The sequence below is a fragment of the Brachyhypopomus gauderio genome, chromosome 14, assembly GCF_052324685.1.
Source record: "Brachyhypopomus gauderio isolate BG-103 chromosome 14, BGAUD_0.2, whole genome shotgun sequence".
Taxonomy (NCBI): Eukaryota; Metazoa; Chordata; class Actinopteri; order Gymnotiformes; family Hypopomidae; genus Brachyhypopomus; species Brachyhypopomus gauderio.
In genome coordinates this window covers 23112951-23136338 of record NC_135224.1, presented here as the reverse complement: position 1 = coordinate 23136338, position 23388 = coordinate 23112951, and the positions used below count along the sequence as shown (strand labels likewise).

Below are 23388 nucleotides of genomic sequence, written 5' to 3'. Positions count from 1 at the left end.
CAGGCTCTGAAGCAACTCACCCTCAGTATCAAAGGCATCTCTGAGGTAGCTGCCGCTGTGGAAATGAAAGAACAAATCAGTTCTGCCTGGCGTCCCCTACGTCATGTTGATCCGCACACCACTTGTTTCGTCAGTTGTCCATTGGAAACTACTGAACTAACAATAAAGAGTAATGAAATGAGCTGATGATGGCTGGAGATTATTGCTGACCTGCGTGGAGATCTGAATACTGAAAGAATCTAGAAACCAGAACAGGTCATGTAGGGAATGCTTAGGTCGCATAATTAGTTTCTATGTTAGCCTAATGTTACAGATTGACTACTTTATAATCTACAGAACGCGAATTGAAGCATTGTCATGTGTCGTTTCTCACATTTTATCTCCGTGTCAGGACATTTAACCCAGACAACCCAAAGAGGATAAGTCATCATACATAATGTAATTGCTAACACAGATCAGAATTTAATACACTTTCTTCATCACACATACATTTCATCCCACCTCTGCTTAATAAATTCTTGTGCCATGTTCCTGCAGTTTCATCTAGAGCCCATTACATTCATCCTGTGCACTTTGGACTGCCAGCATACTTCAAAGCATGTTATTAAGATGCTTTCGAAGTTTTGGGAATTTGTGGTCAGCGATGCGTCATTCATTTTCAATCACGTTTCCACTGTGAGAAACGCACACCTCTGGGCTGTGGAGGGTCGGAGATGACCCTGTGCTGTGCCTCTCGCAGTTTCACGGCACGTGGAGAAAGTAATTGTGCCGGCGTGGCCGTGAGACAGCCGATCCGTCAGCCTGTGGCCGGGGGCAGCCGGGGGAAGAGAGGGAGCCAGTGTTACCGCATTAACACTGGGCGGAACCACAGGTAGATTTACACACTAGACGGAGAGGGCAAAGACACACTCAACACGGGCTGCCGAATGGTATAATGTGAGGCCTTTGCTTCCTGGATCTTTAGTAAAATAAATCCGTGTGTGTGTGTATGAGAGAGCGAGTGAACGTCCTAAACTGCTGCATCTATTCATCAGATCATTTCACTCATAACTCCATGAAAAGGCAGGAAAAGCTGTAGCTGTATTTGCCGCTGGTTTGCTGTAGCGCTGCAGAGCTGATTCATGTCTGAACTCATCTGTTCATCAGCACTGCATTCACAGCTCCTCATCAAACCAGCTGCTCGGTTCGTCCTTCAACCGATCCTCTCCCACTCATCCATTCTTGTCTTCTCTACTTCACTCTCTCCAACCCCTTGACCCAAATATCTCCTGATACACATACAAAGCACTCACAAAACACAGGAAGGCCTGCGGTGAAAGTGGCATAAACTCCGTCTACTCGAGTCAAGTCCATGAATCAGAGTGCGAGAACATGATCTTCCACTTTGACAAGAAGAAGAGGGAAGGGAACGTGGCCAGGATCATAAAACCATCATCACCTGGGCTTGTATTAGACACTACGCATAAAATTGGAGTGGGACAGCCAAGCTGAATAACAATGGGGCTGAAAGGGCACTGTAGAGGGGGGACAGGGAGACGGATCGGTGCAGAAGAGCACCATCGCATGTCCTCTCATTAACCGCCATCGTCTGATATTATGATTTCACAGTTCTCAGCAGGTGGGCGCACGAGAAGGCTTGAGGGAATATATTTCACAACATTTAGGCTTCGACCCAGGAGAACGTAAACCTAAATACACACACGCAAGCAATTATAGTACAGCACAGTTAACGTGTAATTAGCTCTTTGTAATTCTCGTAATGTAAGAGGGGTCACGGTCTGGTTCACTGAGATGTATTTCCGTTCTTATGCATACTGAGCTACATGCAAATGCTGGGTGCCTCTAGGCGCACAGGCTGTAAGGCTGTGAGGTCATACATCACAAAATATTACCTATATGAAATTATGTAAACATAAACACAGAATGAATTTTCTCTATCAGACGAATAATGTTTTTTTATGTAAGTACTTTGTGTTTGGACAAGACAATCTCTTGCTTTTGATGTACAATGCATGTACACACACACACACACACACACACACACACACACACACACACACACACACACACACACACACACACACACACACACAAGCAAATTCATTTACTCTCACTTAAGCACAAAATGTCTGATCTTAACTTAAAAAACCTCTATGTAATTCAGTCCACCTGCATAAAGAATAATGACAGAAAATCCCCTGCAGCAAACATGTCTGAAATGTTTTCCCTGTAAACACAACTCTCTTGTATACACATGCACACACATTGTGTGGGAGTGAATCCCTCCTAACTATAGGGCCAGATGGTAGTAGAAGGCAACTCTGGTGTATGGGTGACCAGACAAACATTTGGACTGGTTGGCATCTTTCTACTCTCTGTACAGATGGTACACACTGAGCATCACACCATGGTAATGCCCATAGGAATAAAATACCAGGAGGAGGAAGGAGAGAGAGAGAGAGAGAGAGAGAGAGAGAGAGAGAGAGAGAGAGAGAGAGAGAGAGAGACAGACAGACAGACAGACAGAGAGAGAGAGAGAGAGAGAGAGAGAGAGAGAGAGAGAGAGAGAGAGAGAGAGAGAGAGAGAGAGAGAGAAGTGGCGAAGTGTAAATGCAACTGAAAGGATTTTCAGTTGTGTGTAAAACATGCACTCAGATTGCAGTAGTTTATGAACAAAGAATTGTTCATAATTCTTAAATTCTTAAGAAACAAAGACAGCTATCTCTGGATACTAGGAAATCTTTTTTTTCACCCAGTAAAGTTTTGTCTACATGGGGACACCTCAGGTGCATGTACAGCTGGATGTACAGATTTGCATGAGGTAGTTTCTACTAACTCAGTAAAGCAATGTACAGAGAGAAATACGTGTAACTCAAACTCCATTTTATCTTAGGTTTTTCATAAGCTTAAATGAGCCTTTGCTAAGTCAGATGGGACTCCAGGACATATTACCTTTAGGAAGAGTCGTATGACTCCTGTTGCCTTGTGGGAAATGTAGTACCAAAAGGTCAGTTTGCAGGTGGCGCTAGACTCTTTCCATATTGAACTCCTGATATGAGCTTTATCCCCCTTTAGACCTAGTGGAGTTGCTGCCAAGTACACAAAGTGACCTGAGAAACAGAGAGAAAGAGAGAGACACACAGACAGAGAGAGACACCCACAGAGAGACACAGAGAGAGACAGAGACAAAGCGAGAGAGACAGAGATAGAGACACACAGATACAGAGAGAAATAGAGACACAGAGAGAGAGAGAGAGACACAGAGAGAGAAACAGAGACAGAGACACAAAGAGACACAGAGAGAGACAGAGATAGAGACACAGAGAGAGAGACACAGAGACCCAGAGAAAGACACACAGAGAGAGACACAGAGAGAGACAGAGAGAGAGACAGAGAGAGAAACACATTAGCTATTTAATATTTGGTGCATGCGTGAAAACTCCTGGAGAAAATACACTATGCTTTTAGGCACAGTATACTGCAGTATACAGTACGAGGAGTAATGAAAGTCCACATAACTGCACAACCGGGTTTACCAGGGTTTAGAAAAATTAGCCTGGCTTACATGTCTTCTTCTAACATATCCCGTTTAAAGTAAACCAGACTGTACTGTTACTAGCATTCATAGTTTCAGTTTCTTCAAGATTAATCTACATAATTTGTGCTATGCTTTCATGTCTTATTAATCAAATCATATTTCCATGGTATGACGTTACATTTTCTAACGGGTTGGACCCTCTTTTGCCTTCAGAACTGCCTTAAACCTTCATGGCATAGATTGAACAAGGTACTGGAAACATTCCTCAGAGAGTCTGGTCCATATTGACATAATAACATCACACAGTTGCTGCAGATTTGTCAGCTGCACATCCATGATGTGAATCTCCCGTTCCACCACATCCCAAAGGTGCTCTATTGGACTGAGATCTGGTGACTGTGGAGGCCATTAGAGTACAGTGAACTCATTGTTGTGTTCAAGAAACCAGTCTGAGATGATTTGCGCTTTATGTTTGGTGTGTTATCCTACTGGAAGTAGCCATCAGAAGATGGTACACTGGTCATGAAGGGATGGACATGGTCAGCAACAATACTCAGGTAGGCTGTGGCATTGACACAATGCTCAACTGGTACTAATGGGCCCAAAGTGTGCCAGGAAAATACAGTTGATACAAGGGAGGATGGATCCATGATTTCATGTTGTTGATGCCAAATTCTGACCCTACCATCCGAATGTCGAAGCAGAAATCGAGACTCATTATTCCAGGAAACGTTTTTCCAATCTTCTACTGTCCAATTTTGGTGAGCCTGTGTGAATTGTAGCTCCCTGTTCTTAGCTGACAGGAGTGGCACCCGGTGTGGTCTTCTGCTGCTGTAGCCCATCCGCCTTAAGGTTTGACGTGTTGTGTATTCAGAGATGCTCTTCTGCATGCCTCGGTTGTAACGACTGGTTGAGTTACTGTTGCTGTTCTATTAGCTTGAACCAGTCTGGCTATTCTCCTCTGACCTCTGGCATCAACAAGGCATTTGCCCCCACAGAACTGCTGCTCACTGTATTTTTTTCTCTTTTTCAGACCCTTCTCTGTAAACCTTAGAGATGGTTGTGTGTGAAAATTCCAGTAGATTAGCAGTTTCTGAAATACTCAGACCCAAAGTCACTTAAATCAACTTTCTTCCCTGTTCTGATGCTCGGTTTAAACTGCAGCAGATCGTCTTGGCCATGTCTACATGCCTAAATGAATTGAGTTGCTGCCATGTGATTGGCTGATTCAACATTTGCGTTTATGAGCCGTTGGACAGATGTACTTAATAAAGTGGCCAGTGAGTGTATAATACAGTGTTCTTGCCAGGCTGTGTGTGTGTGTGTGTGTGTGTGTGTGTGTGTGTGTGTGTGTGTGTGTGTACGTGCGCATCGTGTGACAAAGTTTTTACCATTTTCATTCATCAAAGTGTGGTCGTGCGGTGGTCTAATTTTCTGGGCAGATCCTGTGCCCAGCGTCCAATCAAAGTTGTCCACCCGAGAACTCTTCCAACCACACAGCCCATTTTCAAATGAGCAGGATGTCCCACAGTCCTTCTCATCCGTGTTGTCCCCACAGTTGTCAACGAAATCGCAAGACTGTTCAGTCTTGTAGCAGCCGCCATTGATGCACTGAAGTAAGCCTAGTGGACAGGAACCTGCAGATACACACGGTCACAGACAACAGGATTAACACGGCCAGTGTGTAAATGAAAACATGGACGTGCCCATGCAGTTAGCTAATACACGCTGGCAATAGCACATGATCACTTTAAACAAGAATTAAAGAAAAACAAATAAAGTTTGAAATGTATGCAGAAATCCACATGGAACTTTGCAGTACTACGTTGATGACTATGCAGTGTGTGTGTGTGTGTGTGTGTGTGTGTGTGTGTGTGTGTGTGTGTGTGTGTGAAGTATTGCAGACAGGACGAGCATGGCGGGCGTGACAAGCTGTGAGGTGTCTGTAATCACTGAATGAAAGGACAAATAAATCCTCAAATCAATCATTCCTCCACAGAGAATGGGAGAGGGGGATGGGGTAGCTAAGGAAGAATGTCTTACATCCCACTACCACAGTGTTTCATTCCTTTCCTTCTTCTAAGGAGCTACCCTGAGAAAAGGTCTAATAAAATCACTCCTGGGAGCACTGCAAAATCAGTCTAGAAGCCAAGACTGTAAACATACAAGCTGGTGTATAAACAACACGATGTTCAGGGTTGAGATGATGCTCGATGTACTGCACACGCGATGAGACGTGCTGTTAGGACTTCGCTCAAGGGCAAAGACGAGCAGCAGCTGGCTGTGAGAAACGTGCCTCATCCGGCCAGAACGACGCTCAGCTCCAGTGGCTTTGGGACGCAGTGAAAGTGATTAAAAAGTGTGGGCCTGTGGAGTATGGACGATGAAGATCAAACCCCGGAGGGGTTGGGGGGCTCGGGAACCCCGCCGAGAGCAGCAAGCTGTGTGCCAGGGGCATCTTGCCTCTCAACAGCTCTGAAGCAAATGGCTCGCCTCGTCAGGATATTCTCTGACAAAGGTGGCGCATAGCAGGTTCGACATATTCTGGCTTTTGGAGTCCACCAATCTTAGTGCAGCAAACATAAGAGACATGCATTGAAAAACTGCCTTATTGTAGTGGCTGGAGGAAACAACGAGGTGTGTTGAACTGGTCATTTAAAACACAGCAGAGATCACAAAGAGAAAACCATGCGGTCCATTTAACTTGACTTTCCTCTCCCATTGAAAAGATCAAGATGGATTAATAGTGCTTAAATGTAACGGGAAGCACCTAATAAGGAGTGTGGAGTGGATGGGATATCTGTGGGGCTTTAGGACCTGGTGGTAGTTTTGGTAACCATGTGTAGCGCCTCTCTAGCTTGTGTGGCTATGATGAGAGGTGGCTAACCTGAGTTCTTTTAAATAATCACAGAACCTGGGGTTTCTTCAAGAATTTAAACAAATGTATATTTAGCCAAACAGGTATTTACCTTCTAAATAACAGTCTCTTGATCCTTTAAATCACCCATCAAGCACAACATGTATTAACTAATACACATACAATATCAACACAGTCAATAAACACACCAATTAATTGAAAATATATGGAACATTTACTTAGAAAATTAAAAGGAATGATTTACACCTTCTCTTTGCAGGTTTTCATTCTTTCAGTTCACTTTGAACCAACAATACAGTCAACATAAAATAAAGACTTCAAACTTAAATATCCCCTATGGGCCCCAATAATTAAACTAAAGCCGGCAATGAAATAAATAAATAAATAAGACTCAAGTCCAACTGTTGCAGGCCTGAACGCTGCTCGGGAACGCTGTAGCCTTAAACAAATGGCCGTTTCACCTCAAGGGCAAAATAAAAACGGTACCTTTTGCTGATGGAGATAACCACTCACACGGTCAAGGGTGGCAAGAGAAAATGATGAGACGAGGCGATTCGCGTGGATGGAGAGGGTAGACACAGCTGACGACGCAGGCACAGTCCTCACACGTAGCGCTGTCCGGCTCCGTCGGTTCTCTGACCTCGTCGTCAGCTCACTCGGTTACGTCAGCCTTCAGTTAAGTTTTCCACTCAACTCACCAACATCACCACCATTCAGGTTGCGTAAAGAGCTCTTGTCGAGCACTTTTACCAAAAGATGACCAAAGCTGGCTTAACAATCTCTACTGCCTCCTATCTCTCCTTCGCTCATCCTAACGGTCTCCTCACGTTCTCCTAACGGTCTCCTCACGCGAACGTAATTCTAACGTTCTACTCACATTCTCCCTTTTCTGTCCAATGACCTAGTAGGTAATTACTTCCCCAACAAAAGGTTACAGTTCTTTTAAACAAATATTTACAAACCATTTCAACATTGTTACACCCTCCCCCTTTTGAAATGTCTGTGTCCTCACCAAACACCAAACCCAAGGAGTCAAAGGGCACAACACCTAGTACCTCTAGGGTGTTCCTATTTTAATAACAATTCCCCTGTGGACTATGGTTAAGGGCGTGTCACTCGATCTACCAGGCTCATCATAAGTGAGTCTAATAGTAGGCTTAATAGTTCTTTTTGGTCTAGGTTCAACTCTGGCCTTCAGTCTCTCTTCCCGGACTTCAACTACAGATCCTTCTCCAGACTCCAATCGATTCTCACTGAAAGCTTCTGGAGCTTTTCCTCTTTCACACTCCTTACCCCTTTCATACTCAGTTTCAGAGTCGTGAACATCCTCTTCTATATCGGAGTCTTGTCCATGAACAGGTTCAACTCTCATGTCGTTGTCATATTCTGAGTCAGCGTCATGATCTAGTTCATGACCATTTCCTGGTACAGGGTCATCATCTATGGCCACTGATCTGGCAGTGTTCAACACCTCACGGGCAGGGTGTTCTGGCATAGCCCGGGGAGTGACAAAATACTCCACATCAGAAGATGAGTCATAGAACTATTGTAACTCTTGAGTCTCTGGGCTTTTGTCTCTTTGTTTTCTCTTTTGAGTGACTGCTCTGGTTCTGGGCCTGGCAGGTGGATCCTCCATCTGTTTAGTGAGTGGCATTCTCACCAGCTGTCCAATAGGTAGAAGGTGGTCCCTATGGATAGTCTTTGTCCCTGGTCCTCCATCTTCCCGCTTGATTTTGAACACAGGTAGGTTTGGCAGCTTTCCAGTGACAACATAAGGTTCCGTACTCCACTTGCTTTCCAGCTTATGCTTTCCTCTTAGACCCAAATTTCGAAGCAAAACTCTGTCACCAATCTCTAGGGACTGGAAAGTAACTTGCTGGTCATACAACCTTTTATTTCTCTGGTGCCTTTTGTCTGCAGCCTCCGAGGCTAACTTGTAGGCTTGTTTCAGATCTTCTCTCAGCTTTGTGACATATCGGGTGTGGCATGTATCCTCTATGCCATCTGGGGATGTTCCAAAACATAGATCAACAGGAAGTCTCGCCTCTCTACCAAACATTAGATGGTAGGGCGAGTACCCTGTAGCGTCACACTTTGTGCTGTTGTATGCATGTACCAAATAGGGAACATGCTGACTCCAATTGTGTTTTTTCTCACGACCAAGCGTGCTAAGCATGGAGATCAGAGTTCTGTTAAACCTTTCTGGCTGTGGGTCTCCTTGCGGGTGATAAGGAGTAGTCCGCGACTTGCGAATCCCCATCATATGCAGCAGTTCCTGGATCAATCTGCTCTCAAAATCCCTCCCTTGATCGGAATGGATCCTTGATGGCACTCCATAATGAACAAAATATTTCTCCATCAGGGTCTTAGCCACTACTTGGGCTTTTTGACTTTTAGTAGGGAAAGCCTGAGCATACCGGGTAAAATGGTCTGTGACTACCAAGACATTAGCTATGCCTTTGGAGTCAGGCTCCATAGAAAGGAAGTCCATGCACACTAGATCCATAGGCCCATGGCTAATGATCTGGTGCAAAGGAGCAGCTTTCTGTGGAGGCGTCTTGTGAGCAACACACTCTCCACAGTTCCTGATGTACGCTTCCACGTCCATTGACATCTTTGGCCAAAAAAATCGGCTACGAAGTAGGTCGATAGTTCTCTCCTGCCCAAGGTGTCCCAGGTCATCATGCATGGCTTGCATGACAATTGGCCGAAACTCCCTTGGAAGGACGAGCTGACTGACTATTTCTCCACATGGTTTCTTAGTGTAACGGTACAACAATCCATCTTTCATGGAAAGCTTCCCTATTTCTCTTTTCAATCTTGATATTTCTGGATTCTTTGATATATCATCAGGCCACTCTCCTTGCTTGACAGCTTGCATAGCCGGTCCAATGGCTTCATCTCCTTCTTGAGCTTTCTCGAGACTCTGTTTTGACATGAGCTCAAGCGATTTCAAGTTCATATGCATTGGATAGGCATACAGGTCAGGAACACAATGTGAAGATGCCCCTAACTGCGCGACATATACAGGCATTGAGTGAACGGGTTCTGGTACACAGACTTTCTGACAAATAGTCTTGACACCAGACTGCAGTATAGTCACCCAACCGTCATCATCCACATCTGGGGTGTTCCGCGACAACAGATCGGCGTTGATGTTGTGTCGACCTGGACGATACTGGATGTCAAACTCATACGTTGACAGGGCAGCTAGCCAGCGATGCCCTACCGCATTGAGCCTGGCTGTTGACAACACATACGTAAGTGGGTTGTTATCGGTACGTACTGTGAATTTTGCCCCATACAAGTAGTCATGGAATTTGTCAACAACTGCCCACTTGAGGGACAAGAATTCCAGTTGGTGTATGGGATAATTTCTCTCAGCTGTGCTCAGCTTTCTGCTTGCAAAAGCAACTGGCCGCAGGCCTTCAGGGTACTCTTGGTAAAGTACTGCACCAAGACCCTTCAAGCTTGCATCAACATGCAGAGTATATGACTTTTGTGGGTTAGCAAATGCCAAGACAGGTGCATGTGTCAGGCAATAGATAATCTGGTGGAACGCATCTGTGCATGCGTTGTCCCATCTGTCCCCAAAGGGCTCTGACTCTTTCAAGTAGATTTTGCTGACATCAGGGGCTTGCTTCTTTCTCATTTGGGTAGGAGCGTACCCCTTGGTGAGCTCGGTCAACGGCCGGACAATTGCAGAATAGTTTTGGACAAATCTTCTGTAATAGCCACAAAACCCTAAGAACGATTGCAGTGTCTTTAGGTTTGTTGGCACAGGCCAGGTGGTAACAGCCTCTATCTTTTCTGGATCTGGGGCGACACCATCAGCAGATACTATGTGCCCCAGGTATTTGACTCTGGGCAGACAGATCTGACACTTGTCGACTGAAAGTTTGAGTCCTACCTCCCCAAGACGATCTAGGACCTTGAGCAGTCTCTCTTCGTGTTCTTCAAGCGTCTTTCCGAAAACAATCAAGTCGTCAAGGTATACTAGCACTTGCAAGAGGTTCATGTCTCCGACAGCCTTCTCCATTAACCTCTGAAAGGTCGCTGGAGCTCCGGTGATGCCTTGTGGCATCCTCTCAAACTGGAAGAACCCTAACGGGCAAATGAATGCCGTCTTCTCTTTGTCTTCTTCAGACATGGCAATCTGGTAGTATCCTGAACGCAGATCAAGCACAGAGAACCATTGACTCCCTGTCAAGGCATTCAGTGCGTCCTCAATGCACGGGGTAGTGTACTGATCTGGTACAGTTCGGCTATTCAACAGTCGGTAATCTATGCACATCCTGACAGTACCATTTTTCTTCCGTACAACCACTATCGGGATGCATAGGGACTTCTTGACTCTTTTATGATCCCTGCCTGTAGCAGCTCTTGTAAGTGCCGTCTCACATCCTCAATGTCTGCAGGGGCCAATCGACGTGATCGCTGACGGAACGGCCTGGAATCCGACAGTCGAATACTGTGCTCCACCCCTTTCACCAACCCCACATCCCACTCATTCATTGAGAAGACATGAGACTTCTGGGCTAGTTTCTGACGCAACCTGTTCTTCCATTTTTCAGAGATGGGGGAGTCTCCAAAATTTATGTGGCTTGCATCAAGGTTGGAGGGAGCTGTCTCTTTCGTTGTAATGGTAGAAACAGAATCAATGTGAAGCACACTGCCCATCACTGTTCCCACAGGTATAGAAATTTCTCTTGTAGACTCATTCCTGACCTGAACTTTGAAGCTACTTGCATCTAATGCCCCACTGGGCATCACCATGGGAAGGATAAACACATCAGCAGGTAGAGTGACAGCTGGTGATGAGTCCATCATCAGTATTTCCTGCAGAACAGGCTTCTTCAGTTCCACCTTGCACACTACTGGTGCATCACCATGTGGTGGTAGGGTCAAAGGCCCTGGACCCATCCATCGGACACGACCAACCTCATCGTCCCCCTGGACAGGAACATTAATGCCTTTAAGTGCAGGTTGGCCTTCACTGACACAAACACGAAGGCCCAGTGCCTGCGTGACATCAACACCATTGTCCTTGCATTGGTTCACCAAGCATATATAACAGGATAACAGGTATAACAGGTATAACAGGAATAAGCGAATTCAAAGCCCACCTTAAAACCTACCTTTTTTCTTTGGCCTATAATGTTAACTAACCTAATAATATTATATTTTTCTATTCTTTTTACTATTCAATCTCTTTTAACTTGTTTAATCTGTATTGTATTTTGCTTGTATTTTATCTGCTAATCTGCTGTACAGCACTTTGGTCCGCTGCGGTTTTAAATGTGCTTTATAAATAAATTGAATTGAATTGAATTGAAAGCGTCTAACATGGCTAGCGTTGGTACCTACGATGACAGAGTTATTGTCATCAGCTCTTGGACTAGGGCATATGAGGGCAAGGACAGTTACAGTCTGAACAGTTCCTAGCACCTCAGCTGGATACTCAAAGTCGACTACTACATAACCACTATATGGGTAGCTAACACCTGACTCACTTAAGCCCCACAACGATAGACCAGATACTGGCTGAATGGGGATATCAGACAAGTATCGCTGGTACCAGTGGTCAAAAATGATTGTCACTTGGGAGCCACTATCCAATAAGGCAGTACAGGGCTGCCCATTAACTTTCAGTGGGACCAGGCTTGGTGGCCCAACCAGCCCATCTGGAATGCTCACACTTTCAGGCACATGGGCAGTACTACTCTTGACTGAACAGTTCATAGTGCTAGCAGGGGCATCACGAGATGATTGGTTGGTCTTAGACAACTTCAGGGCTTGAATTAGTCTCTTAATTACTTTAGCCTGGTTTTCTGAATTTTGACATTTCCCTGCGAAATGTCCATTCTCTCCACATCGATAACAAAAATGTTCTTCTGAGACTTTGAGTGATCTCTGTGAAGAGCTAGCAGGTAGCTTTGATGTCTTTACCGATGAGACAGCCACTTGTGATTCAGTCATGTTCCTTGTGAACTTCTGTTGCAAGCGATTCAACTGTTTTTTCAGTGCAGTTATCTCACTGTCAGTACGGCACTCAAGGGATACAGCATTATGGGGAGTCTGATCAGTGCTAGCTAGGGTGTCTTGAACTGGCTTAGACACAGTAGCAGCCACTAATGACCTTAGTTCCTTCATCTCAGACTTCAAGCTCTGAATTTCAGTCTGCTTTTCATCAACTTCCTGCTTTACATATGCACTTTGCACAACAAGATGAAGCTTTTTTCTTGAGGCTTCATATTCTTCCTCTGTACGAATCTCCTTTAACAGCTGGAGAAAAGAGGGTGGCTTATCCTTTCTCTCTCTAAGCCGAAGATTAGTCAGCATCAGATCAGAAACGATAGCACCACGCAACAACTGATCTAGTCTCACCCTGTCAGCACAACCAGGAGGAAGACCACCTCTCTGCAGGACCCGGTTTAACAACTGTTCTAGACGTCTAAGGAAGTCAGAGAGCCTCTCCGTTGGTTGTTGCTGCAACAGACGAAAAGCAAAATACAACTCTTCACCTGTTTCTGCTGTCCCAAAAGCATGTTCAAGTGCCTCCAAGCAGGCTTCAGGACTAACGTCAGGACTGCCAGTGCGTACTGCTTGGACAATCTCAAGCGCCGGGCCCCTAAGGCTCTCCATCAGCCGCCGCCTTTTCTCTTTGAGAGAGCAATCACACTTTTCCACCATGAGCCGTGCTTGGCTCAGCCAGTGGTCAAACTGCTCCTCTCCAGCTGGAGTGGGCAACAACCCCGAAAAGGTTTGTAAGCGGCGATAGCTTCCATGCTCACTTGAGGACTTACTCTTGTCAAGTATCTCACTCACAACTCGCAAAATAGCCTCTGCTGACTTAGCACCAGTATCTCCTTCTGGGAACAATGTGTACTGTTTATCTACAGGCTTGTCATTAGCTTGCTGTGACGGTCCCTGACTTTGTGCACTGACTCTAGGGCCTTCATCAATTGTGACAACAGACCACGGCTCTCCCCCATCAATGGGGAACACTTTAGAGGGAACCATGTCTCTCTTCACAGCCTCCTTGCATTCATACAACACAAGAAATCTGTTTTGCCGCAAGCGTAATATTCGACCTCTTACACGAACACGTCCCAGACACTTCACTGTTTGCATAGTCTCTTCAATAACCGCTGCAGTTACATCTTCTTGCATGAGAATTAAGACAGCGTGCGCCTCATCCACTGACTCACCTTGGCACCAACCCTTTAACTCTAATACCAACTCGTCTTGACTTCCCATGTTAAACAAACAAAAAAAAAAATCCAGTTTACAGATTCAACAGTATACCTTTCACAATACAAATGTACAAAAACAAGAAACCCACACAATAATCTAAATCCCAGCGGTGCCTCCAATTTATGTAGCGCCTCTCTAGCTTGTGTGGCTATGATGAGAGGTGGCTAACCTGAGTTCTTTTAAATAATCACAGAACCTGGGGTTTCTTCAAGAATTTAAACAAATGTATATTTAGCCAAACAGGTATTTACCTTCTAAATAACAGTCTCTTGATCCTTTAAATCACCCATCAAGCACAACATGTATTAACTAATACACATACAATATCAACACAGTCAATAAACACACCAATTAATTGAAAATATATGGAACATTTACTTAGAAAATTAAAAGGAATGATTTACACCTTCTCTTTGCAGGTTTTCATTCTTTCAGTTCACTTTGAACCAACAATACAGTCAACATAAAATAAAGACTTCAAACTTAAATATCCCCTATGGGCCCCAATAATTAAACTAAAGCCGGCAATGAAATAAATAAATAAATAAGACTCAAGTCCAACTGTTGCAGGCCTGAACGCTGCTCGGGAACGCTGTAGCCTTAAACAAATGGCCGTTTCACCTCAAGGGCAAAATAAAAACGGTACCTTTTGCTGATGGAGATAACCACTCACACGGTCAAGGGTGGCAAGAGAAAATGATGAGATGAGGCGATTCGCGTGGATGGAGAGGGTAGACACAGCTGACGACGCAGGCACAGTCCTCACACGTAGCGCTGTCCGGCTCCGTCGGTTCTCTGACCTCGTCGTCAGCTCACTCGGTTACGTCAGCCTTCAGTTAAGTTTTCCACTCAACTCACCAACATCACCACCATTCAGGTTGCGTAAAGAGCTCTTGCCGAGCACTTTTACCAAAAGATGACCAAAGCTGGCTTAACAATCTCTACTGCCTCCTATCTCTCCTTCGCTCATCCTAACGGTCTCCTCACGTTCTCCTAACGGTCTCCTCACGCGAACGTAATTCCAACATTCTCCTCACATTCTCCCTTTTCTGTCCAATGACCTAGTAGGTAATTACTTCCCCAACAAAAGGTTACAGTTCTTTTAAACAAATATTTACAAACCATTTCAACATTGTTACACATGGTAGCTTATTGCTACTTTTCCCTGCCTTTCTGAGATTAAGCTCACCTGTAGTTGTTTAGTGGAGATGTGGGCACATATAAAGTATAGATGTCTGCACCTCTGAAAAAAGGAAAAACTAGATTTTTCTTTAGTTGGCAAACCAACCCGGTTCCTTGTTGTCCTAAGTGACTAAAGCTGTAGAGAGAGATTGGATTGGTTGTCCTAAGTGACTAAAGCTGTAGAGAGATTGGATTGGTTGTCCTAAGTGACTAAAGCTGTAGAGAGAGATTGGATTGGTTGAATAGGTGGTTCCAGATGTCAGAACTTCATGGGTCTGACAGCTTATCTTTAACACAAGGCTGAGTTTCACATGTAAGTGGTATATGTGTAGTTCATCAGATGGAGAGATTTTAATTGGTTTTTATTTTTGATTAATGTTGTTTATTAAAGTGACCAAGATTTCTTTTTTGGGGTGTCTGACTATGGGATGGTGATTGTTGCTAACCTTGCAGGTATGGATTGTTGGAGTGATGGTTTAATGGTGTCCCTTTATTCTTTGCAGGGAGTCTTTGTTTGGATTGTTACTTTTTGTGATATGCTACTGTTGTATATTTGGTCACATTAGTGTTTGGTTTTCCTTCTAGTTGCTTCTATATTTTTGTATATTTGTTTTTATTATTTTGGTGGGGGGGTTTGCTGCTGGGAGGCCCCGTGACTGACGGTGTGTGCACAGATATCTTGGTGCTCGCGTTAGCCTGGACAAATTATTGACCTTTGCAGCTGTGACTCTTGAGCCTTTTGGCTTGACTGTTAACGATCTCCCTTCACGGATATTGTAGTTCGCTTGTGTGCTGTGGTTTTAGGGTTACTTGCAGTTTCTTTCTTTCTTTTATTCCCCATATATTGCACAGTATGGGTGGGAAATGATTTTGGTAGATTAGCACAGTGAGGTCTGGGCTTTAGATTGACTGGGTCTTTTATTTTGTCCTCCCTCAGGGTTTAGGTGTTACTTTTATTCACTATTTAAAAAGAGTATGTTACCTACCTCCAGCTATCTGTTTAGTTGAACCCACCTTGTGAGGAATCCTTTTGCTTCTTTGAGGGAACCCCACCCTTTTAAATTGAGGGTGGTGTAGTCAAGATATGTGGGATTAAACAGTAGGGAATGTATTTAAGCATTTATATGTTGTCACGTAGGGCTACGCCCCCTCTCCTAGCTGTCACTCTGGTTTCCCTGTTCCCTCGTGTCTGTGTTGTCTGTGTCGATCCCGCCCAGCTGGTCTGTTGCCCCGATATCTGTCTGTCTGCCACGCCCCTGTCGTCATTATTATCACCTGTTCCTAGTTAAGTTCTGTGTATTTAAAGTCCTTGTGTTCCCCTAGTCAGTGTCGGTTATTTTGTGCTGTTAGCCTGTGTGCATTCCTGTTCGTGAGTTCGCTCTTTTGTGCTTTCTGTTATCCGTTTATCTCTGCCTGTTCCGTGTTTCCCCGTTGTGTTTAGTTGCCTTGTCCTAGTATGCCTGTGTATATTACATGTCCCGATTGCCCTCCCGTTATGACCCGTGCCTGCTACTTTGACTCTGCCATTGGAATTCCCTTGAATAAATCTCGCTCTCCTCAGCGTTTGTGTCCGCCTCCCGGTTCTGCGCTACGCAGATCGTTACATATGTATAACTTCCTGACCAGAGGGGTTAGTGACAGCGACAAAGAATGTACAAGTATTCTTGGGCAACATGGAGAAGGTTTTTATATTTCACAAGCAGATTTACACGGTTCTACCTGAGTGAAAACATCTTATTATATATTCATACTGATTACTTACAAAAGAGCTTTGACAGGTTTACACTTCACCAAAGCTTCTACAACTGATTGAAAAATGATTTAATAGATCCTGGCAGTCATTCATGTAGCCAGCTCATTACAGATTGGCTTACGTTGAGCTAAAAGGGGCGGGTCAGTGACAGGACAAAGATGTGGTAAGGGTAAGAGTAACGGTCAGAGGCTGGACCCACATATAGGTTTGGTGTCTTTATTTTGGACGAACAAGGCTAACAACCCTGGCATGAATGTGCATTAGCGCAGTGTTTCTCAACCCCCTCATCAGAGCCCACGTGATCTTTCCACAGCTTTGCTCAGTCCAAGTTCTTAAGAATTGGAATAGAGCAAAAATGTGGAACTGTCTGGTGAACCACAAGGAGTGGGTTGAGAACCACTGCATTAGAGGACCGTTCATAATACAGGCAAAACCAGAATGACGATTAATTGATACTGACTGAAAAGTGAGCAAGTCAAGCTTTACCCTCATTCCTTAACGTAGTCTGTATGCACTGGACAAGAAGTAGTCTTGTGGTTCATGGTGCAGGACTAACACGCATGAGAGGAGGAAACTTTGTCAAGTGGCGGCAACAGCAGTGATCAGAATGCTAGCTGGTTATGCAAATTAACAGCTTGGGCTATTATGAGATACTGTATACACTAATGCACATTTGTGATCATCCAGATGTTAATTTGCATACAACTTTACTTGAGAATAGTATTCATAATGTGCTGCCTATTTTAGTTAGTTCCTAACAAAGTTATGGCAAATGGAAACTCACAGAAGCTATCGCACGAACACACATCCACCCATTCAGAACTTTCTCTGGAACAGCACCAAGCTCACATAGTTTGTTATATACAAATGCACTGGAGAAAAACACATGCTAAAAGCTTTTGGAACAACCTTGACATTTTATCCCTCTTCTTCGTCCCTGTGGTCTTGGCAATCAATGAGAAAACATAATAAACGACAACACCTCACATCTCTCTCTCTTATCTCACACCTTCTCACTTATACTGCTTCTGCCCTCTCTGGATTTAACGTGTAAATAAGTAGAGACACACAGGGGCCCTTTGTAAGACACACAAAGATCACGCTAATAAGAAAACACAAAGTTTTCTTCAACCATAATTCAATGCATAACAATATATATAGTGCAACACAACTTTGTAACCACCAAGTCAAAGAAAGCAAGATCTGGATGTTGTTTGCACTGCGATTTTCGGCCTTATTGGCGAGGTTCTCAGTAAAACGCATGTGCTAACCTAGAATGACCGTTTCATAAAGTAAAACGTTTCCTCATATAGGCCAATCTAAATCTGTCCATGGAAAACACGGGCGGGTCTGTTGGTGCACTGTCTACGTCCTCTGGGGTTGCCTGCATCTGTGGAGCAAACCCTTGCTAAAGACAACCCATCAATAGTTAATGCAGAGGGGGAATGGGGCCAGACCCCGTGGGGCGCGGGTAAGCACGAGGACCAGGAGAGAGTGAGTGAGCGGATGCTTTATGGAATAAGACCGCGACAAAATATGAATTCGTGTTTCGACTGCATTATCCATCTGGAGCCATAATAAAGTAGAGACGGTGATGAGGCAGTGAAATATGCTGGAAAATGAAGAAATATGAGAAATATGGATATCTGAAAAGGAGAGAGAAAACGGATAGGGCACTGTAGCGATGTAGGAAGAGGAAGCCTGTAGTGGCAAAGCAATAAGGCAAAAGAAGAAGAGATGCATACTGGGAGATGGCAGAGGGAAGATAGCTACTCAGGACTGTAATGCTGTCAGGTCGAGACAAGTTTGAGACGTTGCTTCAAACGAGCCATTGAGCCGTTTGAGACGTTGTGTTGGTCTGAGCAGTTTCTTGTGATGTTGGAATTAAAAGCCTTGTGTGATATATAAGATAGAGAGGTGTTTCAGGAGTGGAGTCGCATCCATTTGAAGATTAAATGAAGACCAGGCAGATAAAACCACATGCCCAACCTTTCAAAGAACAGACGAGTCCGAAACAGACAAGGGAGAGCAGTAGATAGTCAGTAAACCATGCAAACAAAAGCAGGAAAACACCACAAACAGGAAAAAGTCAAAACTGACAGGCATACCCGGAGCATACATGAAACAACTTTGACACACAAGATGGAACTGAGGCAGCACTCAGGTGAGGGTAAATGGGGAATTGGATCTGAAGAGATGCACAGAAGGATTCTGGGAGTTAGAGTCCAAAAGGGTAGGCGTGCCAGGAGGTGCAGCCATAACAGTCTGAAATTATAAGTAAGACATAAGTAGTCCTGAAATAAAAATACAAGTGTTTGCAATGAATAACAAAATGCAGACAAGTACAAACGCATACCAGAAGGTGGAGTGGTGGGGAGTTCAGGATCAGGAGTGTTGCTGAGCAAGCATCCTGGTGAGAAAGTGATGTCATCAAGGCAGATGTCACCTTTACCAAGCCGGCCCACCTTGCCCTCAAACATGACCCAGAAGGGCTCCTTGGAGAAGAGAGCTACTTCCTGTCTGATCCAGTAGTTGCCTTGATGCCCAGTGAGGTTGAGCAGCAGGAAGTGTGAGGAGCTTGTGAGCAGATACACGTTCAAAGTGCCAGTGCCCTCGCCAGACATCTGCAGGTAAAATACCATCTGCAAAACAGAGATCGGAGCCTCTTGAGAAGAGCTGTCATCAAGAAGTAACACTACCAAGGCCACTACCCCAGGCTTTTTGCAGCCTGTGTATTTATAGGTGGCCATCTAAGTGATGTAAAAGGGGCACTAAAGGTCAATGTGAATACCATTTCTCAAAGCTAAGAAGTCAAGTTGAAATAAGAAAACAGCCAGATGTTTCAACATGCACTGAAGCATTTTCAAATTAATTTCCAGAGAACACCCTGGCCTCAGATCAGGAGATCACCACCTCCTCTGAAGATACTGATCCAATGCAACCTCGAGGAAAAATGGTGAATGTGATCTTGACAGAGTAGTGAATCTAGTAGCGCGACACACAAACGACAACGAACAGGTGAGCAATTCTACACACACAAAAAAATTCTAGATGTTTTATAAACATATTTATAAAAACAAGGTTGCTGTTCTTTCTATCTTCTCTTTTTCTCTGTCCATTCAGCTTCTCCCTCTTTTCTCTCCTTCCTCTTTCTCACTCTAATTGGCTTCGCCTGTCAGGCTGTGATTGATTAGTAGGTGGATAAGAGGACAAAGTCTCCACAGCAGCAAGCCAGTCATTTTCATCTCCCTCACTCTTCCTTATTCTAACACACACACACACACACACACACTGATAGAATACCTTATTCTAACACACACACACACACACACACACACACACACACACTCACACTGATATAATACCTTATTCTAACACACACACACTCACACACACACACACACTCACTCTGATATAATACCTTATTCTAACACACACACACACACACACACACACACACACACACACACACACACACACACACACTCTGATAGAATACCTTATTCTAACACACACACACACACACACACACACTGATAGAATACCTTATTTGAAACATTTTAAATAGATATTAAGATGTGTGTATACACATAATGATTCAAGTCTGAATAGGCATTATGTAGCGTGATTAATTCCTCGATATATATATATATATATCTAGTCCTGCCTCCCAATCACCCCCATCACCCAAATCTCTCCATCCAGTCATCCATACCTCCACCCATCTGTTCATTTGATCATGTATTGCTTTTGACTCAAAGCTTGACCAGTCTTCTTTCACGAGGGACCTTGTTGCCCTTAAATGTTCCAGATCTTTTCTGGCATGAGACAAGATTTCAGGTGAGTTGAGGTGGAACTGTTTTGGGATCAGCGCCATGCTGACAGGCGACCTCTTACCCTGCAGTCCCTGCTGTGATGACTGAACTGCTCCCCTGCAATCCGCGCTGTTGCACCAGACGCCATCGGAAACGAGCTCTCCAGGTACAAGTAGTGTCCTGAGGAGTTGCGGAAGGTGTGGTCAGTAGACGGGCCCGTCCCTGGAGTGGGCGGTCTTCCGGAATTGATTAGCCAATTAGAGCTGTCGTTCTTCAGCTGTCTCCAAGAGCAAAGGTCAAATTCAAAATCACACCGGGAGCCCTCTGGTGGAGACAATACACACACACACACACACACACACACACACACACACACACACACACACACAAACACACGTTTATGTATAATAAAAAATAAAATAATAGTGAAAAATTTAAAACAAGTGCGTTTTCTCACTGCAGATGTGCTGGTCCTCATCTGAGCCGTCCCCACAGTGGTCGATGAAGTCACACAGGTTGCCATGAGGGATGCAGTGACCATTAGCGCAAGCAAACTGGTGCTTCGTGCAGGGCAGTCCAGAGAGGACAGGAGGGGCACAGTCTAGAAAGGCCACATCATCAACCACCACATCCCCCATGTAGCTGATACCTCTCTTCGCACGCAGGATCACCTGTGAATAACAGACGCATACAGTCTAGCACGTTATGGCAGTACTGAACTCTAAATGATTTCTCTTCCTTTTCTGTGAAAGAATGTATGAAACATCTACTTCTTTTCTAGAGAGTTCCAAACAGATTTCAGAAAGCAGGTCAAGTCATGGGATTACTACATTACCAAGGGATTAGAGGCTTCTGGTCAAGAAAGAAACTCCCACTCTGAAACACCTTATCGTTCAACTGAAATTTGATGTTGAACTCTAAGAAAAGCCTTCTGAAAGATTTTGTAGTCAGATGAAACAATGAGTTGTTGACCAAAACTATCACTGGAGAAATAAGGTGCATTCAAAACAAAACAACAACAACAAAAACAACCAAGTCAGGACCTCCCAGGGTCCTGTTCTCAACTCTACTGAGAATATTCTGAGATATTGCGCACTGTCTAAAAATAATTGACCAAAAAAGGCTAACAAACCTGAACTCTACCAGTTCAGTCCAGTTCAGTCAAGTAGAGTGCTAAAATATGTAACTGGAATTGTGTATCTAGGTAAAAATAATTCAGTTGGAAAAAAATATATCCTAGAAATGATTAAAGCCCTAGACCACCATGACATGGTTGAACCTGTCTGTAAATGTCTGAGGTCAGCAGTACACACACACACACACACACACACACACACACACACACACACACACACACACAAGCATGCACACAAACCTGACATGCTGATCTGTAAAACATATAACTAGTGATCTAATTAAACTAATAAGATGAAATGATCATTCATTAAAATATGTTTTAAATAAAATAGGTGACATCACACAAAGGAACAGGGAAATGTTAAAAGGTTTCACCCATGTGATACCTGTGTGTGAGTAGACAGAGTAAAGCTTGAAGTGGGAACATGTAGAGTGTAAACATGGTGCTGCTGGTGAACTGTGGGTTGATAAATGTTAACGATTCAGAGGACCAGATGGAGAAAGGTTGTGGTATTTCTGAACAGAGGAAGCACAAATGCTACAATCACACACAAGCATGCCTGACCCACCTATACTTGTATGGACACACGCGTGCCTTCAGACACACACACACACACACCAGAGTACGTGAGTGGAGTGGAGAGTGGCAGAGAATTCTGTGCCTCACTCAAAGTGTAATGTAGTCATTCCACTCCAACTCCGTTCCAGGTTTTCCCACTCCACACAGGCTCATCACTCAGAGCCGTAGTCCCTCCACTCCAACTCCGTTCCAGGTTTTCCCACTCCACACAGGCTCATCACTCAGAGCCGTAGTCCCTCCACTCCAACTCCGTTCCAGGTTTTCCCACTCCACACAGGCTCATCACTCAGAGCCGTAGTCCCTCCACTCCAACTCCGTTCCAGGTTTTCCCACTCCACACAGGCTCATCACTCAGAGCCGTAGTCCCTCCACTCCAACTCCACTCCAGGTTTTCCCACTCCACACAGGCTCATCACTCAGAGCCGTAGTCCCTCCACTCCGACTCCACTCCAGGTTTTCCCACTCCACACAGGCTCATCACTCAGAGCCGTAGTCCCTCCACTCCAACTCCGTTCCAGGTTTTCCCACTCCACACAGGCTCATCACTCAGAGCCGTAGTCCCTCCACTCCAACTCCGTTCCAGGTTTTCCCACTCCACACAGGCTCATCACTCAGAGCCGTAGTCCCTCCACTCCAACTCCACTCCAGGTTTTCCCACTCCACACAGGCTCATCACTCAGAGCCGTAGTCCCTCCACTCCGACTCCACTCCAGGTTTTCCCACTCCACACAGGCTCATCACTCAGAGCCGTAGTCCCTCCACTCCAACTCCGTTCCAGGTTTTCCCACTCCACACAGGCTCATCACTCAGAGCCGTAGTCCCTCCACTCCAACTCCGTTCCAGGTTTTCCCACTCCACACAGGCTCATCACTCAGAGCCGTAGTCCCTCCACTCCGACTCCGTTCCAGGTTTTCCCACTCCACACAGGCTCATCACTCAGAGCCGTAGTCCCTCCACTCCGACTCCACTCCAGGTTTTCCCACTCCACACAGGCTCATCACTCAGAGCCGTAGTCCCTCCACTCCGGCTCCACTCCAGGTTTTCCCACTCCACACAGGCTCATCACTCAGAGCCGTAGTCCCTCCACTCCGACTCCGTTCCAGGTTTTCCCACTCCACACAGGCTCATCACTCAGAGCCGTAGTCCCTCCACTCCAACTCCGTTCCAGGTTTTCCCACTCCACACAGGCTCATCACTCAGAGCCGTAGTCCCTCCACTCCAACTCCGTTCCAGGTTTTCCCACTCCAC

General features: G+C 44.9%; 1 protein-coding gene across 1 annotated transcript in view; it reads right to left on the bottom strand.

The window, feature by feature from the left end:
- Positions 1–23388, bottom strand: part of malrd1 (MAM and LDL receptor class A domain containing 1) — a 78029-nt gene that overhangs the window by 28167 nt on the left and 26474 nt on the right. Inside the window, exons 12-16 of the mRNA XM_076972105.1 lie at positions 20881–21094; positions 20506–20747; positions 18965–19250; positions 4930–5175; positions 2953–3110 (exon numbers count right to left, since the gene is read on the bottom strand). Coding sequence (XP_076828220.1) covers positions 2953–3110; positions 4930–5175; positions 18965–19250; positions 20506–20747; positions 20881–21094 — 1146 coding nt within the window. The remainder of the gene's footprint in view (positions 1–2952; positions 3111–4929; positions 5176–18964; positions 19251–20505; positions 20748–20880; positions 21095–23388) is intronic.